The 23,833-nt window shown below is 45.8% G+C and overlaps 2 protein-coding genes and 2 long non-coding RNA genes across 5 annotated transcripts; 2 read left to right on the forward strand and 2 right to left on the reverse strand.

Annotated features, from left to right (window-relative positions):
• Positions 1-500: 500 nt before the first annotated feature.
• Positions 501-17,511, forward strand: LOC122431406. Its single transcript, XR_006266499.1, has 3 exons — positions 501-611; positions 13,189-13,196; positions 17,441-17,511. It is a non-coding gene; the product is annotated as an uncharacterized LOC122431406 (long non-coding RNA).
• On the reverse strand, positions 3,120-6,495 carry LOC122431258 (antigen-presenting glycoprotein CD1d-like). Its single transcript, XM_043452464.1, has 5 exons — positions 5,831-6,495; positions 5,259-5,537; positions 4,262-4,540; positions 3,424-3,526; positions 3,120-3,327 (listed from the first exon to the last, which is right to left on the reverse strand). Exons 1-5 carry the CDS (start codon positions 6,405-6,407, stop codon positions 3,306-3,308), a joined length of 1,260 nt encoding a protein of 419 aa, XP_043308399.1. The 5' UTR covers positions 6,408-6,495; the 3' UTR covers positions 3,120-3,305.
• Positions 7,675-10,578, forward strand: LOC122431414. The gene is made up of 3 exons (XR_006266500.1): positions 7,675-7,896; positions 8,970-8,975; positions 10,541-10,578. It is a non-coding gene; the product is annotated as an uncharacterized LOC122431414 (long non-coding RNA).
• Positions 17,512-19,940: 2,429 nt separating the features above from the next.
• LOC122431248 (antigen-presenting glycoprotein CD1d-like) lies at positions 19,941-23,326 on the reverse strand. 2 transcript variants are annotated; one of them, XM_043452444.1, is made up of 5 exons: positions 22,630-23,312; positions 22,058-22,336; positions 21,072-21,350; positions 20,245-20,347; positions 19,941-20,148 (listed from the first exon to the last, which is right to left on the reverse strand). In XM_043452444.1, the coding sequence occupies exons 1-5, from the start codon at positions 23,204-23,206 to the stop codon at positions 20,127-20,129; spliced, it is 1,260 nt and encodes a 419-aa protein (XP_043308379.1). In that variant the 5' UTR covers positions 23,207-23,312; the 3' UTR covers positions 19,941-20,126. The 2 variants fall into 2 exon arrangements, with proteins under 2 accessions (XP_043308379.1, XP_043308388.1); XM_043452453.1 differs by lacking the exons at positions 19,941-20,148; positions 20,245-20,347 and adding an exon at positions 20,534-20,666 and having other exon boundaries at positions 22,630-23,326.
• Between the last annotated feature and the right edge of the window lie 507 nt (positions 23,327-23,833).

Consider the following 23,833-nt stretch of genomic DNA (forward strand, 5'->3'; position numbering starts at 1 on the left):
TGATTGGAAGGACTGATGCTGAGGCTGAAACTCCAGTATTTAGTTACCTCATGCAAAGAGTTGACTCACTGGAAAAGACCCTGATGCTGGGAGGGATTGGGGGCAGGAGGAGAAGGGGTCGACAGAGGATGAGATGGCTGGATGGCATCACCGACTCAATGGGCATGAGTTTGAGTAAACTCCAGGAGTTTGTGATGGACAGGGAGGCCTGGCGTGCTGCGATTCGTGGGGTCGCAAAGAGTCGGACATGACTGAGTGACTGAACTGAACTGATAGCCAATTTACAATGTTGCATTAGTTTCAGGGGTACAGCAAAGTGACTTAGTTATACATATACATATTATTCTTTTTGAGATCTTTTCCCATATAGATTACAACAGTGTACTGAGTAGAGTTCCCTGTGCTATATATAGATAAGGACCCTTTTTATAAGGTCACGAATCCCATTCATGAGAGCTCAGACCTCATGGTTTAATCTCCTCCAAAAGAACTCACCATGTAAAACCATCACCGTGGGTATTCAGTTTTCAACAGAGGATAGAGGACATACACATTCAATCGGCAGCATGATCACAACAGACATTAGTGTCTCCTTTTGGCACAGGAATGAAGTGAGTCAGAGGAGATCCTTGTCTCCTTGTGGGTTCCCCTCAGTGGATCTCTACTTCCTGTTTCCATTTCCCCTCCCTCTAGGAGGCCTTCCCTAACTAACCTCAAGCCAACATTTCATTTAGCATTCTGAGGAATCTGTTGCATAGCAATGTACAGTACTTACAAACAGTGATTCTCTAACTTTAACTGAACATCAGAAATACCTGTGTGTGTGAGCCAACACTTTTAGTCACGCACGACTGTTTCTGACCCCATGGACTGTAGCCCACCAGGATTTTCTAGCCAATGAATTTTCCAGGCAAGAATACTGGAGCAGGTTGCCATTTCCTATTCCAAGGAATCTTCCTGACTCAGGGATCGAACCCACGTCTCTTGTACCTCATGCATTGGCAGGCAGATTCTTTACCACTGACCACCTGTGAAGCCCCCAGAATCACCTGAGGGCTTGTAAAACACAGATGACTGGGCCCCACTCCTATGATTTCTCATTTAGTAGGACTCATTGGCAGGGGGTGGCCAAACATAATTTGCAACTTTCCAGGTAATGTTACTTACAGGGTAGGAAACCAGTTTGGAAACCATGGATTTAGAAAATTGCTGCATTTCCACACACATCCTAGGTTTTATCTGCAAGTCCAACAAAGAAGATGCCAAATCTTCATTTTCTCCAGCAAAGACTTCAGAAGCTTAGTCGTTTTTTCCTGGATGTTCAAGGGCCTTGAGTGCTACTCGACTACTTCCCTGGTAGCTAACAGATGATTTAATCTTGACCTTCAAATTTCCTCACATTGAGAAGGGCTGCTGTTCCTCTGCCTTTCCTGCTTCTTATATCTCAGCTGAGAATAGAGCAGATAGCTAGGCCATCCGCTAGCACTCATGCCTGCCCAAATGGATTCAGCCCAGCTCATGTATAGTCTCATTTAATGGCTGTAAGTGGGAGAATCTGTCTCTGTCCACTCTGAAAAAACTAACTGGCCATGTGAGAGAAATATCACTATGAAAAAGTAGCCTTTTCAACATTATATACCCACACTATGATGTCTCCTTTTTAAATCAAGTTACATGAAGTGAAAAATTTGAGACACCTCTGTTTCCTACAACCTAGCTTTCTTTTAAAATGTCTCTCTTTGTACATTCAGGTTCAAAATAGAAACTAGGTTCTGAAAGTGAACGTGAAAGCATTACTTGCTCAGTCATGACCAACTCTATGCCATTCCATGGATTGTCGCCTTTGTCCATGGGGTTCTCCAGGCAAGAATACTGGAGTGAGCTGCCATCCCCTTCTCCAGGGGATCTTCCTGACCCAGGGATCAAACCCAGGTCTCCTGCATTGTAGGACGACTCCTTACAATCTGAACGACCAGAGAAGGTTCTGAAATTCTCAGTGTACCATTCAGGACAAATTTTCTACATCACAGACACAAACTGGGAGGCCTAGGGTCATCCAGCAGAGGTGTATTTGGACTATCCCACATCCCAAAAAAAGCTGATTGAAAACTCAACATTCAAAAAACTAAGATCATGGCATCCAGTCCCATGACTTCATCACAAATAGATGAGGAAACAATGGAAACAGCAACAGACTTTATTCTCTTGGGCTCCAAAACTGTGGTGGCCTCACACTGAATAATACAAACACACAGTATTATGACAGACAGCACAGGAAGAGCGTTCAGACAAGCAACTCCCCAAGAACATACTGAGCACATATTTTATTGGTAACTTATCTTGTAATCTTTAAGTATGAGCAGGAAAGCAAGACAGAGACTAGAATTCAGGGATCAAGGAGGCTTTCTCCTGGAGGTCAGGAGGTAATCATGTAAGAGTCGTAGGAAAGGTCTTTGAAGATAAGCAGGTTTGTTCTGTGTACAGAACAGCATCTAGCTAATGCTGACATGTCAGACAGAATGTCTAAATTAAGGGTGGGAGAGAGCAAGCAAGGAAGAGAAAATGAGTATTAAATTCCAGGAGATATTTCTGAGAAATCAGTAAAACATAGTTCCCACACAAAATCACTGCAGGTGGTGACTGCAGCCATGAAATCAAGATGCTTGCTCTTTGGAAGGAAAGCTATGACAAACCTAGACAGCGTATTAAAAAGTAAAGATGGTACTTGGCCAACAGAGATCCGTCTAGTCAAAGCTATGGTTTTTCCAGCAGTCATGTATGGATGTGAGAGTTGGACCTTAAAGAACGGTAAGTGCCGAAGAATTGATGTTTTTGAACGGTGGTGGTGGAAAAGACTCTTGAGAGTCCCTTGGACTGCAAAGAGATCAAACCAATCAATCCTAAAGGAAATCAACCCAAAATATTCATTGGAAGAACTGATGCTGAAATGAAGCTCCAGTATTTGGCTGACTCATTAGAAAAAACCCTAATGTGAGGAAAGATTGAAGTCAGGAGAAGGGGACAACAGAGCAGGAGATGGTTGGATGGCATCACTGACTCAATGGACATGAGTTTGAGTAAGCTCCAGATGATGGAGAAGGACAGGGAAGCCTGGTATGCTGAGCAACTGAACTGAAATGATGGGGTCACGAAGAGTCAGACACAACTGAGCAACTGAACAACATCCCAAATATTGCAAAGGTTTCTCTCTCTGCTTCTTCAAGGTAGCTCTCTTTCACCTTCAAATTCTGAGGGCTAAAGCCCAGAGATCCTGAAGTCCAGACAGATAGGTGTGGGGAGGAGAGTCACGGGATATCCTGATAGCGGCTGTGAGAGAAAGCAGACACCATTAAGGAAAAGGGAAGAGGAGAAAATGTGGGTAGAGGGGTTGAGGTTGGGAGGAGATGGAAAGGAGAGACTTACCGGTGCTTCCTAAACCAGAAGACGAAACCTCCAACAACCAGAAGGACAAACACCACCAGTATTACCAGGACGACAATCAAGCCCCTGGAGACACGGTTCCCATCTGTGTGGGGGAACACAGGGTGTGTCTCAGTCTGGGAATCTGCATCAGGTCCCCTACTGTAAGCACGTGTGAGCATGCCAGATGCTTATTTCTTGTCCTATCTAATGTGCCCACTTGTATTCCTGTGAAGTTAATAGACACCCCATCTTTTCTTGGGGTCTGGGCATCTATAATTCCGTTCACGTCAGCATATGCTCGTACACATATGGAGGCAGGCACTAGTGTCACAGCTAGTCCAAACCTGAGTCCAAATCCAGCTCTTCCGCTTTCTAATGATGAGACTCAGGGCAGTTTGACCGAGCTTAGCCTCAATTCTCATCTGTAACATGAAACAACAGCACCTGCTCAAAGGAGACTGGGGATGATTGTTCACACATACTCTGCGGTATGCAGAGTGTTCAGCTCACACCGAGAAAGCACTCTATAAACCACACCTATCTTTGGTACCCTGCCTTTCAAAGTCCGCAGTTCCCTCTTCTGGGGAACAAATCTTCCTGGGATTCTGTACTTGCCACCTACTTCGGGATCTGTGGGGATTTTAGCCTCTTCTTTCTTTTATATGGAACACCTTGTCTCAATCCTTTTTGAGTTCAGATCTTTATTCCTCCACTTGGAGAATCCCCTCCTTCTATCACTCCTGGCTGGGGCGTCATTTCCCTCCCCTTCCACAGGCCGTCCCTCTGGGCTTGAGGACCACCTCCTCCCATCCCCAGCTGGGCTCCACTTCCTCCTCACCCCAGTTCAGGATGATGTCCTGGTCTCCCAGGCTGCTGTGCTTCACTCGGCAGCTCAGGCCAGCCGCCTCCGCAGCCTCCACATCCAGGGTTACTCGCAGATACCAAGTCGAGTCGGCGTTGGGCATGACGTCTCCTTGCTGAGTGCCAGGCTCCTCCTGCTCGCCCCTCACCCACGTCACCCACACGGGTTTTGGGTAGAACCCTGAGACGTGGCAGACCAGCCGCAGGCGGCCAGGCCGGGGAGGGGGGCCACTGGACAGCCAGGCCTCTGGCTTCACTGTATTCAACACGAGAATGAGGGATCTTAAAGTGAGACTCCGCATCAGAGGCTCTGGACTTCAAAGCAGGCTCATCAGTCCTACATTTCTACCTCTCGAGATGAATACCCACCATTTCTTTCCACTTGTATTAGCTTCTCCAGGAAAGCCTTCCCGGATCCCCATTCCCTTCCCTGATCCATTCTCCTGTAAATGCCCCTACTCTCTACTCGCAAAGCACCCTGTGTTCAGCTGTAACATATGTAGCATGTTTCTAAGTGGTAGTCACTCAGTCATGCCCAAGTCTTCGCAACCCCATGGACTGTAGCCCACCAGGCTCCTCTGTCTACGGGATTTTTCAGGCAAGAGTGCTGGAGGGGGTTGCCATTTCCTTCTCCAGGGCATCGTCACAACCCAGGGATCAAACCTAATGCAGATTTTCTGCACTGTGGGCAAACTGTACCATCTGAGCCACCAGGACACTGCTTTAACTGTTCAGCTGCCTTCTCCTCTCCCTCCTCAAGTACAGATCCTGATTGATCCCCAGGGTTTCTTTATTTCAATTCATGGAACCCAAAAAGTACCTAGTTAATGTCTGTGGAATGCTTAAATACCCTGATACCTTATCCATCTCCTCCTCTTCCTGTGATGCTTAAAGGGGTGTGAACCCTGGAATGAAAACTCCAGATGGAGCCCCAGAGTGGAGTGGAGGGCAAGAGGTGACAAAAGCAGGCTGACCTTGCCTCTCCAGCTCGGACTTCCCCGTCTGCAAGAGGCCTCTGACCAATTCGGGCCAGACGTCATGGAGGAGCCAGTGCGCTGTTTCCTTGGTCCCTTGGTCCCGATTGAGCACCTTGCAGAACTCCTGGAGCCAAGGCGGGGCATCTGGGGCTGGCACCCAAGACATTCCTTGGAAACTCAGGACATCCTTTCCTTGAGATGCTGCACGTAAGTAGCTTTTGGAGGTGTTCCTCGGAAGTAACTCACATCCTAAAGATATCTGGATCTCAAGAGGATCTGAGGAGGGGAATGGAAAGAGATCAATGAACAGCTTAAAAGACTGAAAGGAGTTGAAGAACTTGGTGTGAGGGTTATACTGGGGACCCCAAAGTTCATGTAAATGGGAATGGGTGACCTGCAGCAGAATGAACAAGGGGTATTTTGAGGACTCAAGCTGGGACCTCTCAGGCAGAAGTGGGACTCAAAAGGGAGAGAGGAGACAATCACGGGGGGCCAGAACCTCCCGGTTGGGCTTCAGCATCCACTGTCTCCCCCTGGGCAGCTGTCCACGATCCCATCCCTCAGCTCACAGTCGCTGGGCAGAATTTTGACGAATTGCCAGACGTCCCTGGTGAAGCTCCTGCGATAAACCTGAAACGTATGCTGCAGCTGCTCCCACTGCTGCTCGCTGAATGTGCTCTGAGACCAAGGCTTCAGGAGGCCGACGGTGTCCGACTCATTGCGCCAAGTATAGAGCTGCATCTCCCCCAGCCACCCGAGGCCGTCCGTGCGCGTCCAGCTGCGGTTGGCAAAGGAGGAGATCTGGAGGCCGCGGAAGGAGTAAGACGTTTGCGGCTCTGGAGACAATACAGATCGGAGGAACCGGGGGCACGGGAGGGAGAGCACAGAAGGGAGAAGGAAGAGCAACAGAAACAAACAAACAGCTAGGTTTGGGAAGAAAGGGTGATGTCTGCTGGCTCTGAATCGAGCTCGGTCTCCAGGGGCCAAGCAGCTGGAGGCAGGGGGTAGCAGGTTCTCGGGCTGGTGGGTCAAGCTCCCGGCTTCCCGAGGTGTATCAGTCTGCGCCCGCCCGCCGCGAGCGTCGGCCGCTTTCCCCGCTCGCCTCCCTCTCGCCGCCCTCTGCCCGGGAGCCCCGGTTCCACTCATCCTCAAAACTCCTCCAAATCTGGGGAAGCCCCCAGAAGAACAGAAACAGCAAGCACCCCGCTTCCTAGCTCTGCTCTGGGAGCTCGAATCTCCCTCCCCACCCCCGCCCGGTCCTTCCCCAACGCCCGCCCACACACCCCTGGTTTCCGGGGCTGCCAAAAGCCTGAACTTGACCCTGTGGCTGGCCAATTCTTAAGTCTGGAGGTAGGCAGGACTCCGGTTCTGGCTCTCAGGGGACTTGCTTCCAACCTCCTCCTGTCCAGGGATCCCTTTTTCATCTGCCAGATGGTCCCTCTCATTAGATATCTGAGCTGCAAAGAGCCCTGGTCACAGCCACTCACTTAAGTATGTTTCTCACAACCGGCTTCTCTAAATCTCTTTTTCCAACTTAGAGTTACAGATAGTATGTGGAAAACACTTTACAACTGCTATTTAAGTTTTAAAAACAGGACATAAAGTTGTATCTGTGGTATGACATCTACCATGTTTTTTAAAACAAAGTTTTTGAGTGGAAGGCAAGCAATGGATGTCTCTAGGCAAAGAGATTATGGAAGATTTTAATTTGTTTGACATTTTTGGTTTTCCAAAATGTCTAGGAGTGCAGACATCACCTTAATGATAAAATAATAAGGGACTTCTCTGGTGGTCCAGTGGTTAAGAATCCACCTTGCAATGCAGGGGTGTTGGTTGGATCCCTGGTCAGGGTGATCTCAGGGATCTCAGCCTGCAACAGCTCCCAGAAGGGCTGGGGTTCCCAGCCAGAGACTGAGGTTGGGTTGCAGTGGTGAGAACACCAGAGCCTAGCCAGTAGACCAGTGGTCAGGGACAAGGGCCCTGGCCTTCAGCTTTGCAGGAAAGAATTCCCACAAAGAAAGAAAGTAGTGGAGCAAGTAAGGTATTTATTGAGAGGAAAGCAGGACAGTACAAGAGGGAGAGGATGACTCAATGAGAGGGTCTCTGAGTCGCACCCTCCTGACAGTTTGAATTACTTTGATAGTAAAGGGCATTTCTTCCAGTTTTCCTTTGGCCAATCAATTTAATTTGCCTGTTTCACAGTCCATTTTTGGTATATTTCAAGATCCTTCCATTTGTGCACATGCATCGCTTAGCCAAGATGGATTTTACTGAAAAGGCATCTGAGTAGAACATCCCTTGACATAACTCTCCTTTGGCCTCCAAGGAGCCTTTTCTGCACATGTATGGTCTGGGAGGTCTCCTGACTTTGAGAAATACGTGCTCTGGGCAGGGCCCAGCATTCTCTCTTAATTATCCTGCTGTTGGGGAAGTTTAATAAATAGTCTTAGTTAGGGTGTATATTGTCACCCAGATTATTTAACTTATATGCAGAGTACACCATGCAAAATTTTGGACTGGATGAAGCACAAGCTGGAATCAAGATTGCCAAGAGAAATATCAATAACCTCATATATACAGGTGACACCACACTTCTGACAAAAGAGAAGAAGAACTGAATAGACTCTTGATGCAAGTGAAAGAGGAGAGTGAAAAGTTGGCTTCGACACTCAGAAAACTAACGTCATGGCATCTGGTCCCATCACTTCAGAGCAAATAGATGGGGAAACAGTGGAAACAGTGACAGACTTTATTTTGGGGAGCTACAAAATCATTGCAGATGGTGACTGGAGTCATGAAATAATTTTTCCTTGCAAGAAAAGCTATGACCAACCTAGACAGCATATTAAAAAGCAGAGACATTACTTTGCCAACAAAGGTCTGTCTAGTCAAACCTATGGTTTATCCAGTGATCATGTATGGATGTGAGAGTTGGATTATAAAGAAAACTGAGCATGGAAGAATTGATGCTTTTGCACTCTGGTGTTGGAGAAGACTCTTGAGAGTCCCTTGGACTGTAAGGAGAACCAACCAGTCCATCCTAAAGGAAATCAGTCCTGAATATTTTTTGGAAGGATTGATGCTGAAGGTGAAACTCCAATCCTTTGGCCACCTGATGCGAAGAACTGACTCATGTGAAAAGCCCCTGATGCTGGGAAAGATTGAAGGTGGGAGGAGACGGAGACAACATAGGATGAAATGGTTGGATGGCATCACCAACTCAATGGACATGGGTTTGGGCAGATGCCAGGAGTTGGTGATGGATTGGGAGACCTGGCATGCTGCGGTTCATGGGGTTGCAAAGAGTTGGACATGACTGAGCAACTGAACTGAACTGAACTGAAATTTGGTGAACTAAATAGGAAAGAAATCCAAAAAAGGGGGGATATGTGTGTATCTATAGCTGATTCACTTCACTGTACATTAAAGACCAGCAAAGCATTGTAAAACAACTATATTGTAATAAATTTTTTTAAATAAACTTAAAATACTAAATGTCAAAAAATAACGATAATAGGTTTATGTTTCTTCAAAAAGAAAAAAATAAACTTTGGGACTTCCATGGCGGTCCAGTGGTTAAGACTCAGTGCTTCAAATTCAAGGGGCTCAGGTTTGATTCTCTAGACCAGATGTCATGGACTAGAATTCCAAATGCCATGCACCGAGGCCAAAAAATAACTAAATGTTAGGACAACAAAGAACAGGAAGGGAGAAGTGAAAATATCTTGTGCATAGTCCTTAAAACATATATGAAGGGCACACATGCATGCTCAGTCGTGTCCAACTCTGCGACCCTATCCATTATAGCCCACAAGACTCCTCTTCTCATGGAATTTCCCAGGCAAGAATACTGGAGTGGGCTGCCATTTCTTACTCCAGGGAATCTTCTCAACCGAGGGATGGAACCCATATCTCCCACATCTCCTGCATTGAGAACAGATTCTTTACCACTGAGCCACCTGGGAACTGCATAAGGGAAGTAACATAATATTACTTAAAGGTACCCAGCAATACATTGAAAACAATTGAAAATCCTAGGGAAATACCTTTAAAAAGTTTTAAAAAGAGGCATCCCTGTAAGGCACTAGTGGATAAAATACAGAATCCTAAAAAGAAAAATCTACAGATGCAACAAGTGAAAGGCAAAGGAGAAAGGGAAAGTTATGCCCAACTAAATGCAGAGTTCCAAGGATAGCAAGGAGAGGTAAGAAAGTCTTCCTGAGTGAACAATGCAAAGAAATAGAGGAGAACAATAGAAGGGGTAAGACTAACAATTTCTTCAAGAAACTTGGAGATATCAAAGGAACATTTCATGCAAGGATGGGCGTGATACAGCAAAGAAATGGTAAGGACCTAACAGAAGCAGAAGGGAGTCAGAAGAGGTGGCAAGAACACACAGAAGAACTACACAAAAATGTTTCTTAATGACCCAGATAATGATGATGGTGTGGTCACTCACCTAGAGTCAGATATCCTGGAGTGTGAAGTCAACTGGGCCTTAGGAACCATTACTATGAACAAAACCAGTGGAGGTGAAAGAATTCCAGCTGAGCTATTTCAAATCCTAAAAGATGACACTGTTAAAGTGTTGCACTCAATATGTCAGCCAATTTGGAAAACTCAGTAGTGCTCACAGGACTGGAAAAGGTCAGTTTTCATCCCAACCCCAAAGAAGGGCAATGACAAAGAATATTCAAACTACTGTACAACTGCTTTCATTTCACATGCTATTAGGTCATGCTCAAAACCCTTCAAGCTAGGTTTCAACAGCACAAAAACTGAGAACTTCCAGATGTTTAAGCTAGATTTAGACAAGTCAGAGGAACCAGAGATCAAATGGCCAACATTCATTGAATCATAGAGAGACCAAGGGAATTCCAAAAAAACACCTCCTTCTGCTTCACTGACTATGATAAAGCCTTTGACTGTGTGGATCACAGTAAATTGTGGAAAATCCTGAAAGAGGTGATAATACCAGACGACTTAACCTGCCTCCTGAGAAACATGTATGAGGGTCAAGAAGCAACAGTTAGAACTGGACATGAAACAATTGACTGGTTTCAAATTGGGAAAGGAGTACATCAAGGCTGTACGTTGTCACCCTACTTATTTAACATCTATGCAAAGCACATGGGAAATGCTGAGTTGGATGAATCACAAGCTGGAATCAAGACTGCTGAGAGAAATATCAACAACCTCAGACATGCAGAAGATAGCACTCTAATGGCAGAAAACATAAAGACACTCAAGAGCCTGTTGATGAGAGTGAAAGACGAGAGTTAAAAAGCTGGCTTAAAACTCAAGATTCAAAACACGAGGATCATGGCATCTGGTCCCATCACTTCACGGCAAATAGAAGGGGAAAAAGTGGAAACAGTGGCAGATTTTATTTCCTTGGGTTCCAAAATCACTCTGGATGGTGACTGTAGCCACAAAATTAAAAGACACTTGCTCCTTGGAAGAAAAGCTGTGACAAACATAAACAGCATGCTAAAAAGCAGAGATATCACGTTGCCAACAAAGGTCTGCCTAGTCAAAGCTATGGTTTTCCCAGAAATCATGTATGGATGTGAGAGTTGAACCATAAAGAAGGCTGAGTGCCAAAGAATTGATGCTTTGGAATTGCGGTGCTGGAGAAGACTGTTGAGAGTCCTTTGGAATGCAAGAAGATCAAAACAATCAATCCTGAATTATCCTGAAGGAAATTAATCCTGAACTAAACTGAATTGGAAGATCTGATGCTGAAACTAAAGCCCCAATACTCTGGCCATGTGAAGTGAAGAGCTGACTTATTGGGGAAGACCTTGATGCTGGGAAAGATTGAGGTCAGGAGGAGAAAGAGGCAACAGAGGATGAGACAGTAGGATAGCATCAGCTGATTTAATGGACATGAGTTTGACCAAACTCTGGGAGACAGTGAAAGCCAGGGAAGTCTGGCATGCCACAGTCCACGGGGTCTCAAAGAGCTGGACATGACATAGTGAATGAATAACAACCACAGATGGGACAAATAGAAAACAAATGGCCTGAAACTAGACTCAACCCATGTCAAAAATGTAATCATTACCTTTAAATGGTCAAGACACTCTAGTCAACAAGCAGAAATTGTGATAATGAATTAAAATGCAAAACCCAACTATTTGCTACACACAGAAAACATACTTTAAGAATAAAGACACATGTAGGTTGAAAACAGAAACTGGAAGAAGACATACCAAGTAAACTCTAGTAATAAAAAAGTAAGAGTGACCATTTTAATGTCAGACAAAGTAGAATTCAGGATAAGGAATATCAGCAATCAAAGAGGCATTTAATAATAGTAAAAGTGTCAATCATGAGAATTCCCAGGAGATCTAGCAGTTAAGACCCAGTGCTGTCACAGCTAAGGTTTGGATTCAATCCCTGGTCAGAAAACTAAGATCCTGCAAGCTGCTTGGCCAAAAAAAAAAAAAAGTCAACTCATCAAGAAAACAATCTTAAATGTGTCTGCACCTAATAATAGAATTTCAAAATCCATAATCAAAAGTGTACAGAAATGCAGGGGAAATAGATAAATCCCTAATTATAGTTGGAGATTTCACTGCAGATGGTGACCACAGCCATGAAATTAAAAGACGCTTGCTCCTTGGAAAAAAAGCTATGACCAACCTAGACAGCAATTGAAAAAGCAGAGACATTACTTGGCCAACAAAGGTCCATATAGTCAAAGCTATGTTTCTTCCTGTAGTTATGTATGAATATGAGAGTTGGACCATAAAGAAGGCTGGGTGTCAAAGAATTGAAGCTTTTGAACTGTGGTATTAGAGAAGACTCTTGAGAGTCCGTTCGACTACAAGGAGGTCAAACCAATCAATCCTGAATATTCATTGGAAGAACAGATGCTGAAGCTGAAACTCCAAGACTTTGGCCACATGATGTGAAGAGGTGACTCACTGGAAAAGACCCTGGGAAACATAGAAGGCAGGAGGAGAAGAGGATGACAGAGAATGAGATGGCTGGATGGTATAACTGACTCAATGGACATGAGTTTGAGCAAGCTCTGGGAAATGGTGAAGGACAGGGAAGCCTGGCGTGCTGCAGTCCATGAGGTTGCAAAGAGTCAGACAAAACTGAGCGACTGAACAACAACAATCTCAGTAACAGATCAGATAGAAAGTTAAAAAAAATAAATAAATCTAGAAGATTTGAAGAACAATATCGACTAACAACCTAACTGACATTTATAGAACAGTCCATGCAACAACAGCAGACTACACATTCTTCTCAAATGCCCATACAACATTCACCAAGATCGACACATACTGGGCCTAAAAAAAGTCTCAGCTGACTTGAAAGGATTGACATCACGTGGAGTGTGTTTTCTGACCAAAGGGAATCAAATGAAAAAATTAATAACTAAAAGGCACATGGAAAACCTCCAAATATTTGGAAATTAAACAACACACTTTTAAATAACCAATGGGTCAAAAAGTTAAATACGCTTACCATTCAACTCAGCAAGTCCATTCTTATGTATTTACCCAAAATAAATAAAAACCTAAGTCCACAAAAAGACATACACATCGGATCACAGCAGTCTTATTCCTAAGAATCCCAAAATTTTCATCAGTAGGTCAATGGATGGTCATGGTATGTTCAGACAAGAAAATACTGTACTACATAAAACTGAAAATGGAATTTACTACTGATACAAGCAATGATAGGGATGATTTGCAAAACAATAAGCACAATTCCATTGATATGAATTTCTCAGGTTGGTGAAACAAATCTCTAGAGACAGAAAGCAGAGCAGTGGTTGCATGAGACCAAGGGTCTGAGGTACTGTTAACAAAGCGACAAGAAGGATTTTTGGAGGGCTGGAAAGTTTCTATGTGTTTTGGGAAGATGGAAAGGTGTACAAAGGTCATGTATAAACTGGAGAGTGAAGACAAGGGAGTTGTTACTGAATAATCCTGATTTTCACAAGAAAAGAGGAAAGATGGTTCTGCAGGGTGAAAAGCAGGAACCAACATGGGGGAACACTGCCACAGAGATGATGCAATAACGTCAGTAAAAGAAGTAGGCAAGTCTTGTGAAGATTCAGCCAGAGGAAGTAAAAGATGTTTCAGAGAATAAACACTTCCCCATCACTGTATCTCAGCTGAAAATGAGGGATGATAATGAACACAGAAGGCAAAGGAAGATCAGAGGGACAAGAGAATACAGGAGTGGGCGATGGGAGTGGGAAGATTTATGTAACCTGAAGGTAGAGGCCGGTCCCAGGAAGAAGACCGGAAGAGCCAGGGTTGAACCACTCAGATCAGTTCAGTTTGATCACTCAGTCGTGTCCGACTCTTTGCTATCCCAAGAACTGCAGCACGCCAGGCCTCCCTGTCCATCACCAACTACCGGAGTTTAATCTAGCTCATGTCCATCGAGTTGGTGATGCCATCCAGCCATCTCATCCTCTGTCATCCCCTTCTCCTCCTGCCTTCAATCTTTCCCAGCATCAGGGTCTTTTCCAATGAGCCAACTCTTCCCATCAGGTGGCCAAACTATTGGAGTTTCAGCTTCAACATCAGTCCTTCCAATGAACACCCAGGGCTGACTGCCTTTAGGATGGACTGGTTGGATCTCCTTGCAGTCCAAGGAACTCTCAAGTGTCTTCTCCAACACCACAGTTCTAAAGCATCAATTCTTCCCCACTCAGCTCTCTTGATAGTCCAACTCTCACATCCATACATGAACACTGGAAAAACCATAGCCTTGACTAGATGGACCTTTGTTGACAAAGTAATGTCTCTGCTTTTTAATATGCTGTCTAGGTTGGTCATAACTTTCCTTCCAAGGAGTAAGCATCTTTTAATTTCATGGCTGCAATCACCATCTGCAGTGATTTTGGAGCCCAGAAAAATAAAGTCAACCACTGTTTCCACTGATTCCCCAACTATTTGCCATGAAGTCATGGAACCAGATGGCATGATCTTAGTTTTCTGAATGTTTAGCTTTGAGCCAACTTTTTCACTCTCCTCTTCACTTCCATCAAGAGTCTATTCAGTTCCTCTTCAATTTCTGCCATAAGGGTGGTGTCATCGGCATATCTGAGGTTATTGATATTTCTCCCGGAAGTCTTGATTACAGCTTGTGCTTCATCCAGCCTGGCATCACATGATGCACTCTGCATATAAGTTAAATAGGCAGGTTGACAATATACAGCCTTGACATACTCCTTTTCCTCTTTGGAACCAGTCTGTTGGTCCATGTCCAGTTCTAACTGTTGCTTCCTGACATGCATACAGATTTCTCAGGAAGCAAGTCAGATGGTCTGGTATTCCCATCTCTTCAAGAATTTTCCACAGTTTATTGTGATCCATACAGTCAAGGGCTTTGGCATATTCAATAATGTGGAAGCAGATGTTTTTCTGGAACTCTCTTGCTCTTTCAATGATCCAGTGGATGTAGGCAATTTGATCTCTGGTTCCCCTGCCTTTTCTAAATCCAGCTTGAACATCTGGAAGTTCAAGGTTCACATATTGCTGAAGTCTGGCTTGGAGAATTTTGAGCATACTTTAATAGCATGTGAGATGAGTGCAACTGTGTGGTAGTTTGAGCAACTGCACAGCACAGATAGAAAATAATAAATCAACAGAAAGTTTGAGCCAGAACACAGGACAGTTAACACCTGTCCTGGTCAAACTATTCACCACACCCCTCTCAACTACAAGTCCCTGTGAATGAGACGAGCAGGTGCACTAAAAGTGGGGCAGCTAATGACTCCTGGGGATGGCTTTGCAGAGAACATGAAATCGGAGCTCTTGGAGGAAGAGCTAAACCACACAGCAAAGTGGGTCAACTCCATGCCATAGACTTATGAGCTAAAGAGAAGTCAAGAAATAGCTTAGGGAAGTTCAGATTTCCTGTGTATGGTCGAGAGTAGGCATATGTATGACCTGAGTTCAATTAAGAAATAGAAATTACACAGTGAGCTAAACAGATGTACTTTAATACAATTAAATAGATGAACTTAGAATTTAATAGATGAATTTTAATTTAATAGAATTATGAAACAATAATCGGAAAGATTAAGAAAACTCCACATGGAACTCTAGGGCTGAAGGAGAAAGTCTAAGGCGGAATATAGTTGGAAGGATTACCCCTCCCCAAGGCTGGAGTACTCATTGCAAAAGACCCTGATGCTGGGAAAGATGGAAGGCAAAAGGAGAAGGGGGCAGCAGATGTTGAGATGGTTGGATGGCATCACCGACTCAATGGACATGAACTTGGACAAACTCCGGGATATAGTGAGGGTCTGCTGTGCTACAGTCCATGAGGTCCCAAAAGAGTCAGACATGACTAAGAGAATGAACAAGAACAACAGGCTAGAGTATAGATCTCCTTGGAGAAGGTGCAGTTCAGCCCCATGGGTAACAGAGGAGTTCACAGGTTTGTTCAGGGCACAGCTGGTCTGCACTCACCAGACAAGCTGAAAGCCTTTCTCCAGACCCCAGGTGAGGGCAGGCAGACAGAGTGGGACTCAGCAGAAAGCTCTGGGCAGGAGATGAACTTAGCACCGGCCTTGTGAGTATCCAAGGAGAGGATGGGGCACTGGGAGGGGTAGAAGCCTTCAGAGTGCTGGTATCCATGGGAAGTTAACTGCCAGGCCGAAGCTGCAGTTGCTGAGTGTCCATGAGCTCTGGGCACGTGGCTGGGGCAGCACCCACAGGCTGCCTTCTCACCCACTCCACTGACCTGACCCGCTGCAGTTGGAAGCTACAGGAGAGCGCCTCCCGCCAACATTACCTCTCCAGGGTCCTCTACTGAAAACGTGTTTAACATGGTGCTCACTCTGAAGAAATGATTAGAGGAATTTCACCGATTGTCAGAGTCTAAAATGAAGTGTGACTTAAGGGTCAATAAATTGACTTTCAGCACAGCCCTTAATAAGGAACACAATATCCATAAAGAGAATAAACATTATGAAATGAATTCAAAGGATTTTCTGAGATGTCTTGAACTGAGTATTTAAAGGAAGGAGACAAAATTTCCTGGAGAAATAAACATTTACTTCCAAAACAAATCAAAGTTGCTTAAAAATGAACCAGAGCAAGACGTCCAGGGTGGTCCAGTGGTAAAGAATCTGCCTGTGAATGTCAGGATCAGAGGTTCATTCCAGGAAGATTCCACTAGCCATGGAGCAACTAAGCCCGTGCCCCAAACTACAAGCCCAAGCACCTAGAGCCCGTGGTCCCCAAGAAGAGAAGCCAGCGCAATGAGGAACCTCCGAACCACATTGAAGAGGAGATCCTGCTCCGCACAGCTGGAGAGAGCCTGCACACAGCAGAGAAGACCCAGTGCGGCCAAAAAGCAAATTAATTAATTAATTTATTCATTTAAAACAATGAACCAGAGTTATGGTAAATTCATGCTGAAGCATTCTGGAAAAGATTTCAGAAAGGACATTAACACACATTCCTGAAAACTATAGAAGACCAATGGGATTGTTCAAAATCTAGACACTGCTCAAGGAAGCTAAGTGGAAGAGCGTCCCCTGAGGTCAACATGGTACCATAAGCTGTTTACAGGCGTTACATTTTTACAAGCATTGTGGACTGTCACACATTTGTACACATTGCTTCCCATGGCATTTCTAAGATTATCTATCTTTGTCCACTTGGCTACTATAACAAAATACCATAGATTGGGTGGCTTAAAAACAAGAGAAATTTTTTTTCTATAATTGAGGCTGAGAACTACCAGATCAACTGAGTCCACTTCCCGGTTCCTAGACAGCATATTCTTGCTGTGTCTTGCTTCTCAAGTGGTGGAGGAGACAAACACCTTTTTAATGATTTATACTGGAGTATAGCCGATTGACAATGTTGCGTTAGTTTCAGGGGTACAGCAAAGTGATTTAGTTATACATATACATATTATTCTTTTTGAGATCTTTTCCCATACATATGACAACAGTGTATTGAGTAGAGTTCCCTGTGCTATATATAGACAAGGACACTTTTATAATCCCATTCATGAGAGCTCAGACCTCATGGTTTAATCTCCTCCCAAAGAACTCACCATCTAAAGCCATCACCTTGGGTATTCGGTTTTCAACAGAGGACAGAGGACACAGACACTCAATCTGCAGCGTGATCACAACAGACCTTAGAGTCCCCTTTTGGCACAGGAATGGAGTGACTCAGAGGAGATCCTTGTCTCCTAATCAGTGCCCTTGTGGGTTCACCTCAGTGGGTCTCTACTTCCAGCTTCCATTTCCCCTCCCTCTTGGAGGCCTTCCCTAACTAACCTCAAGCCAACATTTCATTTAGCATTCTGAGGAATCGGTTGCATAGCAATGTACAGTACTTATAAACAGGGATTCTCTAACTTAAACTGAACATCAGAATTACCTGTATGTGTGTGTGTGCATGTGCCAAGTCTTTCAGTCATGTATGACTCTTTCATATCCCATGGACGGTAGCCCATCAGATATAAGGCAAGAATACTGGAGCTGGTTGCCATTTCCTTCTCCAGGCGATCTTCCTGACCCAGGGATCGAACCCACGTCTCTTGTACCTCATGCATTGGCAGGCAGATTCTTTACCACTCACCACCTGTGAAGCTCCCAGAATCACCTGAGGGCTTGTAAAACACAGATGACTGGGCCCCACTCCTATGATTTCTCATTTAGTAGGACTCATTGGCAGGGGGTGCCCAACATAATTTGCAACTTTCCAGGTGATGTGACTTACAGATTAGGAAACCAGTTTGGAAACCATGGATTTAGAAACTAGCTACATTTCCACACACATTCTAGGTTTTATCTGCAAGTCCAACACAGAAGATGCCAAATCTTCATTTTCTCAAGCAAAGACTTCAAAAGCTTAGTCTTTTTTTCTGGATGTTCAAGGGCCTTGAGTGCTACTCGACTACTTCCCTGGTAGCTAACAGAGGATTTTATCTTGACCTTCAAATTTCTTCACATTGGGAAGGGCTGCTGTTCCTCTGCCTTTCCTGCTTCTTATATCTCGGCTGAGAATAGAGCAGGCAGCTGGGCCATCCGCCAGCGCTCATGCCTGCCCAAATGGATTCAGCCCAGCTTATGTATAGTCTCATTTAATGGCTGTAAGTGGGAGAATCTGTCTCTGTCCACTCTGAAAAAAATAACTGGCCATGTGAGAGAAATATCACTATGAAAAAGTAGCCTTTTCAACATTATATACCCACACTATGATGTCTCCTTTTTTAATCAAGTTACATGAAGTAAAAAATTTGAGACATCTCTGTTTCCTACAACCTAACTTTCTTTTAAAATGTCTCTCTTTGTAAATTCAGGTTCAAAATAGAAACTAGGTTCTGAAAGTGAACGTGAAAGCATTACTTGCTCAGTCATGACCAACTCTCTGCCATTCCATGGATTGTCGCCTTTGTCCATGGGGTTCTCCAGGCAAGAATACTGGAGTGAGCTGCCATCCCCTTCTCCAGGGGATCTTCCTGACCCAGGGATCAAACCCAGGTTTCCTGCATTGTAGGAAGACTCCTTACCACCTGAACGACCAGAGTAGGTTCTGAAATTCTCAGTGTATCATTCAGGACAAACTTTTGATGTCACAGACACAAACTGGGAGGCCTAGGTTCATCCAGCAGAGGTGTATTTGGACTATCCCACATCCCAAAAAAACGCTGATTGAAAACTCAACATTCAAAAAACTAAGATCATGGCATCCAGTCCCATTACTTCATCACAAATAGATGAGGAAACAATGGAAACAGCGACGGACTTTATTCTCTTGGGCGCCAAAACTGTGGTGGATTCGCACTGAATAATACAAACACACAGTATTATGACAGACAGCACAGGAAGAGCGTTCAGACAAGCAACTCCCCAAGAAGTGCTGAGCACATATTTTATTGGTAACTTATCTTGTAATCTTTAAGTATGAGCAGGAAAGCAAGACAGAGACTAGAATTCAGGGATCAAGGAGGCTTCCTCCTGGAGGTCAGGAGGTAATCATATAAGACATGTAGGAAAGGTCTTTGAAGATAAGGGGGTTTGTTCTGTGTACAGAACAGCATCCAGCTAATGCTGACATGTCAGTCAGAATGTCTAAATTAAGGGTGGGGGAGAGCAAGCAAGGAAAAGAGTATGAGTATTAAATTCCAGGAGGTATTTCTGAGAAATCAGTAAAACATGGTTCCCACACAAAACCACTGCAGGTGGTGACTGCAGCCATGAAATCAAGATGCTGGCTCTTTGGAAGGAAAGCTATGACAAACCTAGACAGCGTATTAAAAAGTAAAGACGGTACTTGGCCAACAGAGGTTCGTCTAGTTAAAGCTATGGTTTCTCCAGTAGTCATGTATGGATGTGAGAGTTGGACCATAAAGAAGGGTAAGTGCCAGAGAATTGATGTTTTTGAATGGTGGCGGTGGAGAAGACTCTTGAGAGTCCCTTGGACTGCAAAGAGATCAAACCAGTCATTCCTAAAGGAAATCAACCCAAAATATTCATTGGAAGAACTGATGCTGAATTGAAGCTCCAGTATTTGGCTGACTCATTAGAAAAATCCCTGATGAGAGGAAAGATTGAAGGCAGGAGAAGGGGATGACAGAGCAGGAGATGGTTGGATGGCATCACTGACTCAATGGACATGAGTTTGAGTAAGCTCCAGATGATGGAGAAGGACAGGGAAGCCTGGTATGCTGAGCAACTGAACTGAAATGATGGGGTCACGAAGAGTCAGACACAACTGAGCAACTGAACAACACCCCAAATATTGCAAAGGTTTCTCTCTCTGCTTCTTCAAGGTAGCTCTCTTTCACCTTCAAATTCTGAGGGCTAAAGCCCAGAGATCCTGAAGTCCAGACAGATAGATGTGGGGAGGAGAGTCACGAGATATCCTGATAGCGGCTGTGAGAGAAAGCAGACACCATTAAGGAAAAGGGAAGAGGAGAAAATGTGGGTAGAGGGGTTGAGGTTGGGAGGAGATGGAAAGGAGAGACTTACCGGTACTTCCTAAACCAGAAGACTAAGCCTCCAACAACCAGAAGGACGAACACCACCAGGATTACCAGGACGACAATCAAGCCCCTGGAGACACGGTTCCCATCTGTGTGGGGGAACACAGGGTGTGTCTCAGCCTGGGAATCTGCATCAGGTCCCCTACTGTAAGCACGTGTGAGCATGCCAGATGCTTATTTCTTGTCCTATCTAATGTGCCCACTTGTATTCCTGTGAAGTTAATCGACACCCCATATTTTCTTGGGGTCTGGGCATCTATAATTCCATTCAATTCAGCATATGCTCGTACACATATGGAGGCAGGCACTAGTGTCACAGCTAGTCCAAACCTGAGTCCAAATCCAGCTCTTCCGCTTTCTAATGATGAGACTCAGGGCAGTTTGACCAAGCTTAGCCTCAATTCTCATCTGTAACATAAAACAACAGCACCTGCTCAAAGGAGAGTGGGGATGATTGTTCACACATACTCTGCGGTATGCAGAGTGTTCAGCTCACACCGAGAAAGCACTCTATAAACCACACCTATCTTTGGTACCCTGCCTTTCAAAGTCCGCAGTTCCCTCTTCTGGGGAACAAATCTTCCTGGGATTCTGTACTTGCCACCTACTTCGGGATCTGTGGGGATTTTAGCCTCTTCTTTCTTTTATATGGAACACCTTGTCTCAATCCTTTTTGAGTTCAGATCTTTATTCCTCCACTTGGAGAATCCCCTCCTTCTATCACTCCTGGCTGGGGTGTCATTTGCCTCCCCTTCCGCAGGACCTCCCTCTGGGCTTGAGGACCACCTCCTCCCGTTCCCACATCCTCCTCACCCCAGTTCAGGATGATGTCCTGGTCTCCCAGGCTGCTGTGCTTCACTCGGCAGCTCAGGCCAGCCGCCTCCGCAGCCTCCACATCCAGGGTTACTCGCAGATACCAAGTCGAGTCGGCGTTGGGCATGACGTCTCCTTGCTGAGTGCCAGGCTCCTCCTGCTCGCCCCTCACCCACGTCACCCGCACGGGTTTTGGGTAGAATCCTGAGACGTGGCAGACCAGCCGCAGGTGGCCAGGCCGGGGAGGGGGGCCACTGGACAGCCAGGCCTCCGGCTTCACTGTATTCAACACGAGAATAAGGGATCTTAAAGTGAGACTCCGCATCAGAGGCTCTGGACTTTACAGCAGGCTCATCAGTCCTACATTTCTACTTCTGGAGATGAACTCCCACCATTTCAATCCGTTTGTATTAGCTTCTCCAGGAAAGCCTTCCCCGATCCTCATTCCCTTCCCTGATCCATTCTCCTGTAAATACCCCTACTCTGTAATCCCAGAGCACCCTGTGTTCAGCTGTAACATATATAGCATGTTTCTAAGTGGTAGTCAATCAGTCATGCCCAACTCTGCAACCCCATGGACTGTAGCCCACCAGGCTCCTCTGTCCATATATTTTTCAGGCAAGAATACTGGAGGGTGTTGGCATTTCCTCCTGCAGGGCATCTTCAAAACCCAGGGGTCAAACCCGGTCCCCTGCATTGTGGGCAGACCATCTGAGCCACCAGGACACTGCTTTAACTGTTCATCTGCCTTCTCTCCTCTCCCTCCTCAAGTACAGATCCTGATTGATCCCCAGGGTTTCTTTAATTCTATTCATGGACCCCAAAAGGTACCTAGTTAATGTCTGTGGAATGCTTAAATACCTTCACACCTTATCCATCCCCTCCTCTTCCCGTGATGCTTAAAGGGGTGTGAACCCCTGGAATGAAAACCCCAGATGGAGCCCCAGAGTGGAGTGGAGGGCAGAAGGTGACAAAAGTAGGCTGACCTTGCTTCTCCAGCTCGGACTTCCCCATCTGCAAGAGGCCTCTGAGCAACTCGGGGCAGATGTCATGGAGGAGCCAGTGCACTGTTTCCTTGGTCCCTTGGTCCCCATTTATCACCTTGCAGAGGTCCTCGATCCAAGGGGGGGCATCTGGGGCTGGCACCCAAGACATTCCTTGGAAACTCAGGACATCCTTTCCTTGAAATGCAGCATGTAAGAAGGTTTCTGAGGTGTTCCTCGGGAGCAAATTACATCCTGCAGATCCCTGGATCTCAAGAGGATCTGAAGAGAGGAATAGAAAGAGATCAATGAAGAGCTTAGAAGACTGAAAGGAGTTGAAGAAATTGGTGTGAGGGTTATACTGGGGACCCCAAAGTTCATGTAAATGGGAATGGGAGACCTGCAGCGGGATGAACAAGGGGTATTTTGAGGACTCAAGCTGGGACCTCTCAGGCAGAAGTGGGACTCAAAAGGGAGAGAGGAGACAATCACGGGGGGCCAGAACCTCCCGGTTGGGCTTCAGCATCCACTGTCTCCCCCTGGGCAGCTGTCCACGATCCCATCCCTCAGCTCACAGTCGCGGTGCAGCATTTCGACGAATTCCCAGATGTCCCTGGTGAAGCTCCTGCGATAAACCTGAAACGTATGCTGCAGCTGCTCCCACTGCTGCTCGCTGAATGTGCCCTGAGACCAAGGCTTCAGGAAGCCGACGGTGTCCGACTCATTGCGCCAAGTATAGAGCTGCATCTCCCCCAGCCACCCGAGGCCGTCCGTGCGCGTCCAGCTGCGGTTGGCAAAGGAGGAGATCTGGAGGCCGCGGAAGGAGTAAGACGTTTGCGGCTCCGGAGACAATACAGATCGGAGGAACCGGGGGCACGGGAGGGAGAGCACAGAAGGGAGAAGGAAGAGCAACAGAAACAAACAAACAGCTAGGTTTGGGAAGAAAGGGTGATGTCTGCTGGCTCTGAATCGAGCTCGGTCTCCAGGGGCCAAGCAGCTGGAGGCAGGGGGTAGCAGGTTCTCGGGCTGGTGGGTCAAGCTCCCGGCTTCCCGAGGTGTATCAGTCTGCGCCCGCCCGCCGCGAGCGTCGGCCGCTTTCCCCGCTCGCCTCCCTCTCGCCGCCCTCTGCCCGGGAGCCCCGGTTCCACTCATCCTCAAAACTCCCCCAAATCTGGGGAAGCCCCCAGAAGAACAGAAACAGCAAGCACCCCGCGTCCTAGCTCTGCTCTGGGACCTCGAATCTCCGCCCCCACCCCCGCCCGGTCCTGGTCCTTCCCCAACGCCCGCCCACACACCCCTGGTTTCCGGGAAACCAGGCTTTCTGCGGAAAGCCTGAACTTGACCCTGTGGCTGGCCAATTCTTAAGCCTGGAGGCAGGCAGGACTCTGGTTCTGGCTCTCTGGGGACTTGCTTCCAACCTCCTCCTGTCCAGGGATCCCTTTTTCATCTGCCAGATGGTCCCTCTCATTAAATATCTGAGCTGCAAAGAGCCCTGGTCACAGCCACTCACTTAAGTATCATGTTTCTCACAACCGGCTTTTTCCAAGGTAGAGTTACAGATAGTATGTGGAAAACACTTTACAACTGCTATTTAAGTTTTAAAAACAGGACATAAAGTTGTATCTGTGGTATGACATCTACCATGTTTTTTAAAACAAAGTTTTTGAGTGGGAGGCAAGCAATGGATGTCTCTAGGCAAAGAGATTATGGAAGATTTTCTTTTACATTTTTGGTTTTCCAAAATGTCTAGGAGTGCAGACATCACCTTAATGATAAAAT

This window comes from Cervus canadensis, chromosome 2 (assembly GCF_019320065.1).
Source record: "Cervus canadensis isolate Bull #8, Minnesota chromosome 2, ASM1932006v1, whole genome shotgun sequence".
NCBI classification, from domain to species: Eukaryota; Metazoa; Chordata; class Mammalia; order Artiodactyla; family Cervidae; genus Cervus; species Cervus canadensis.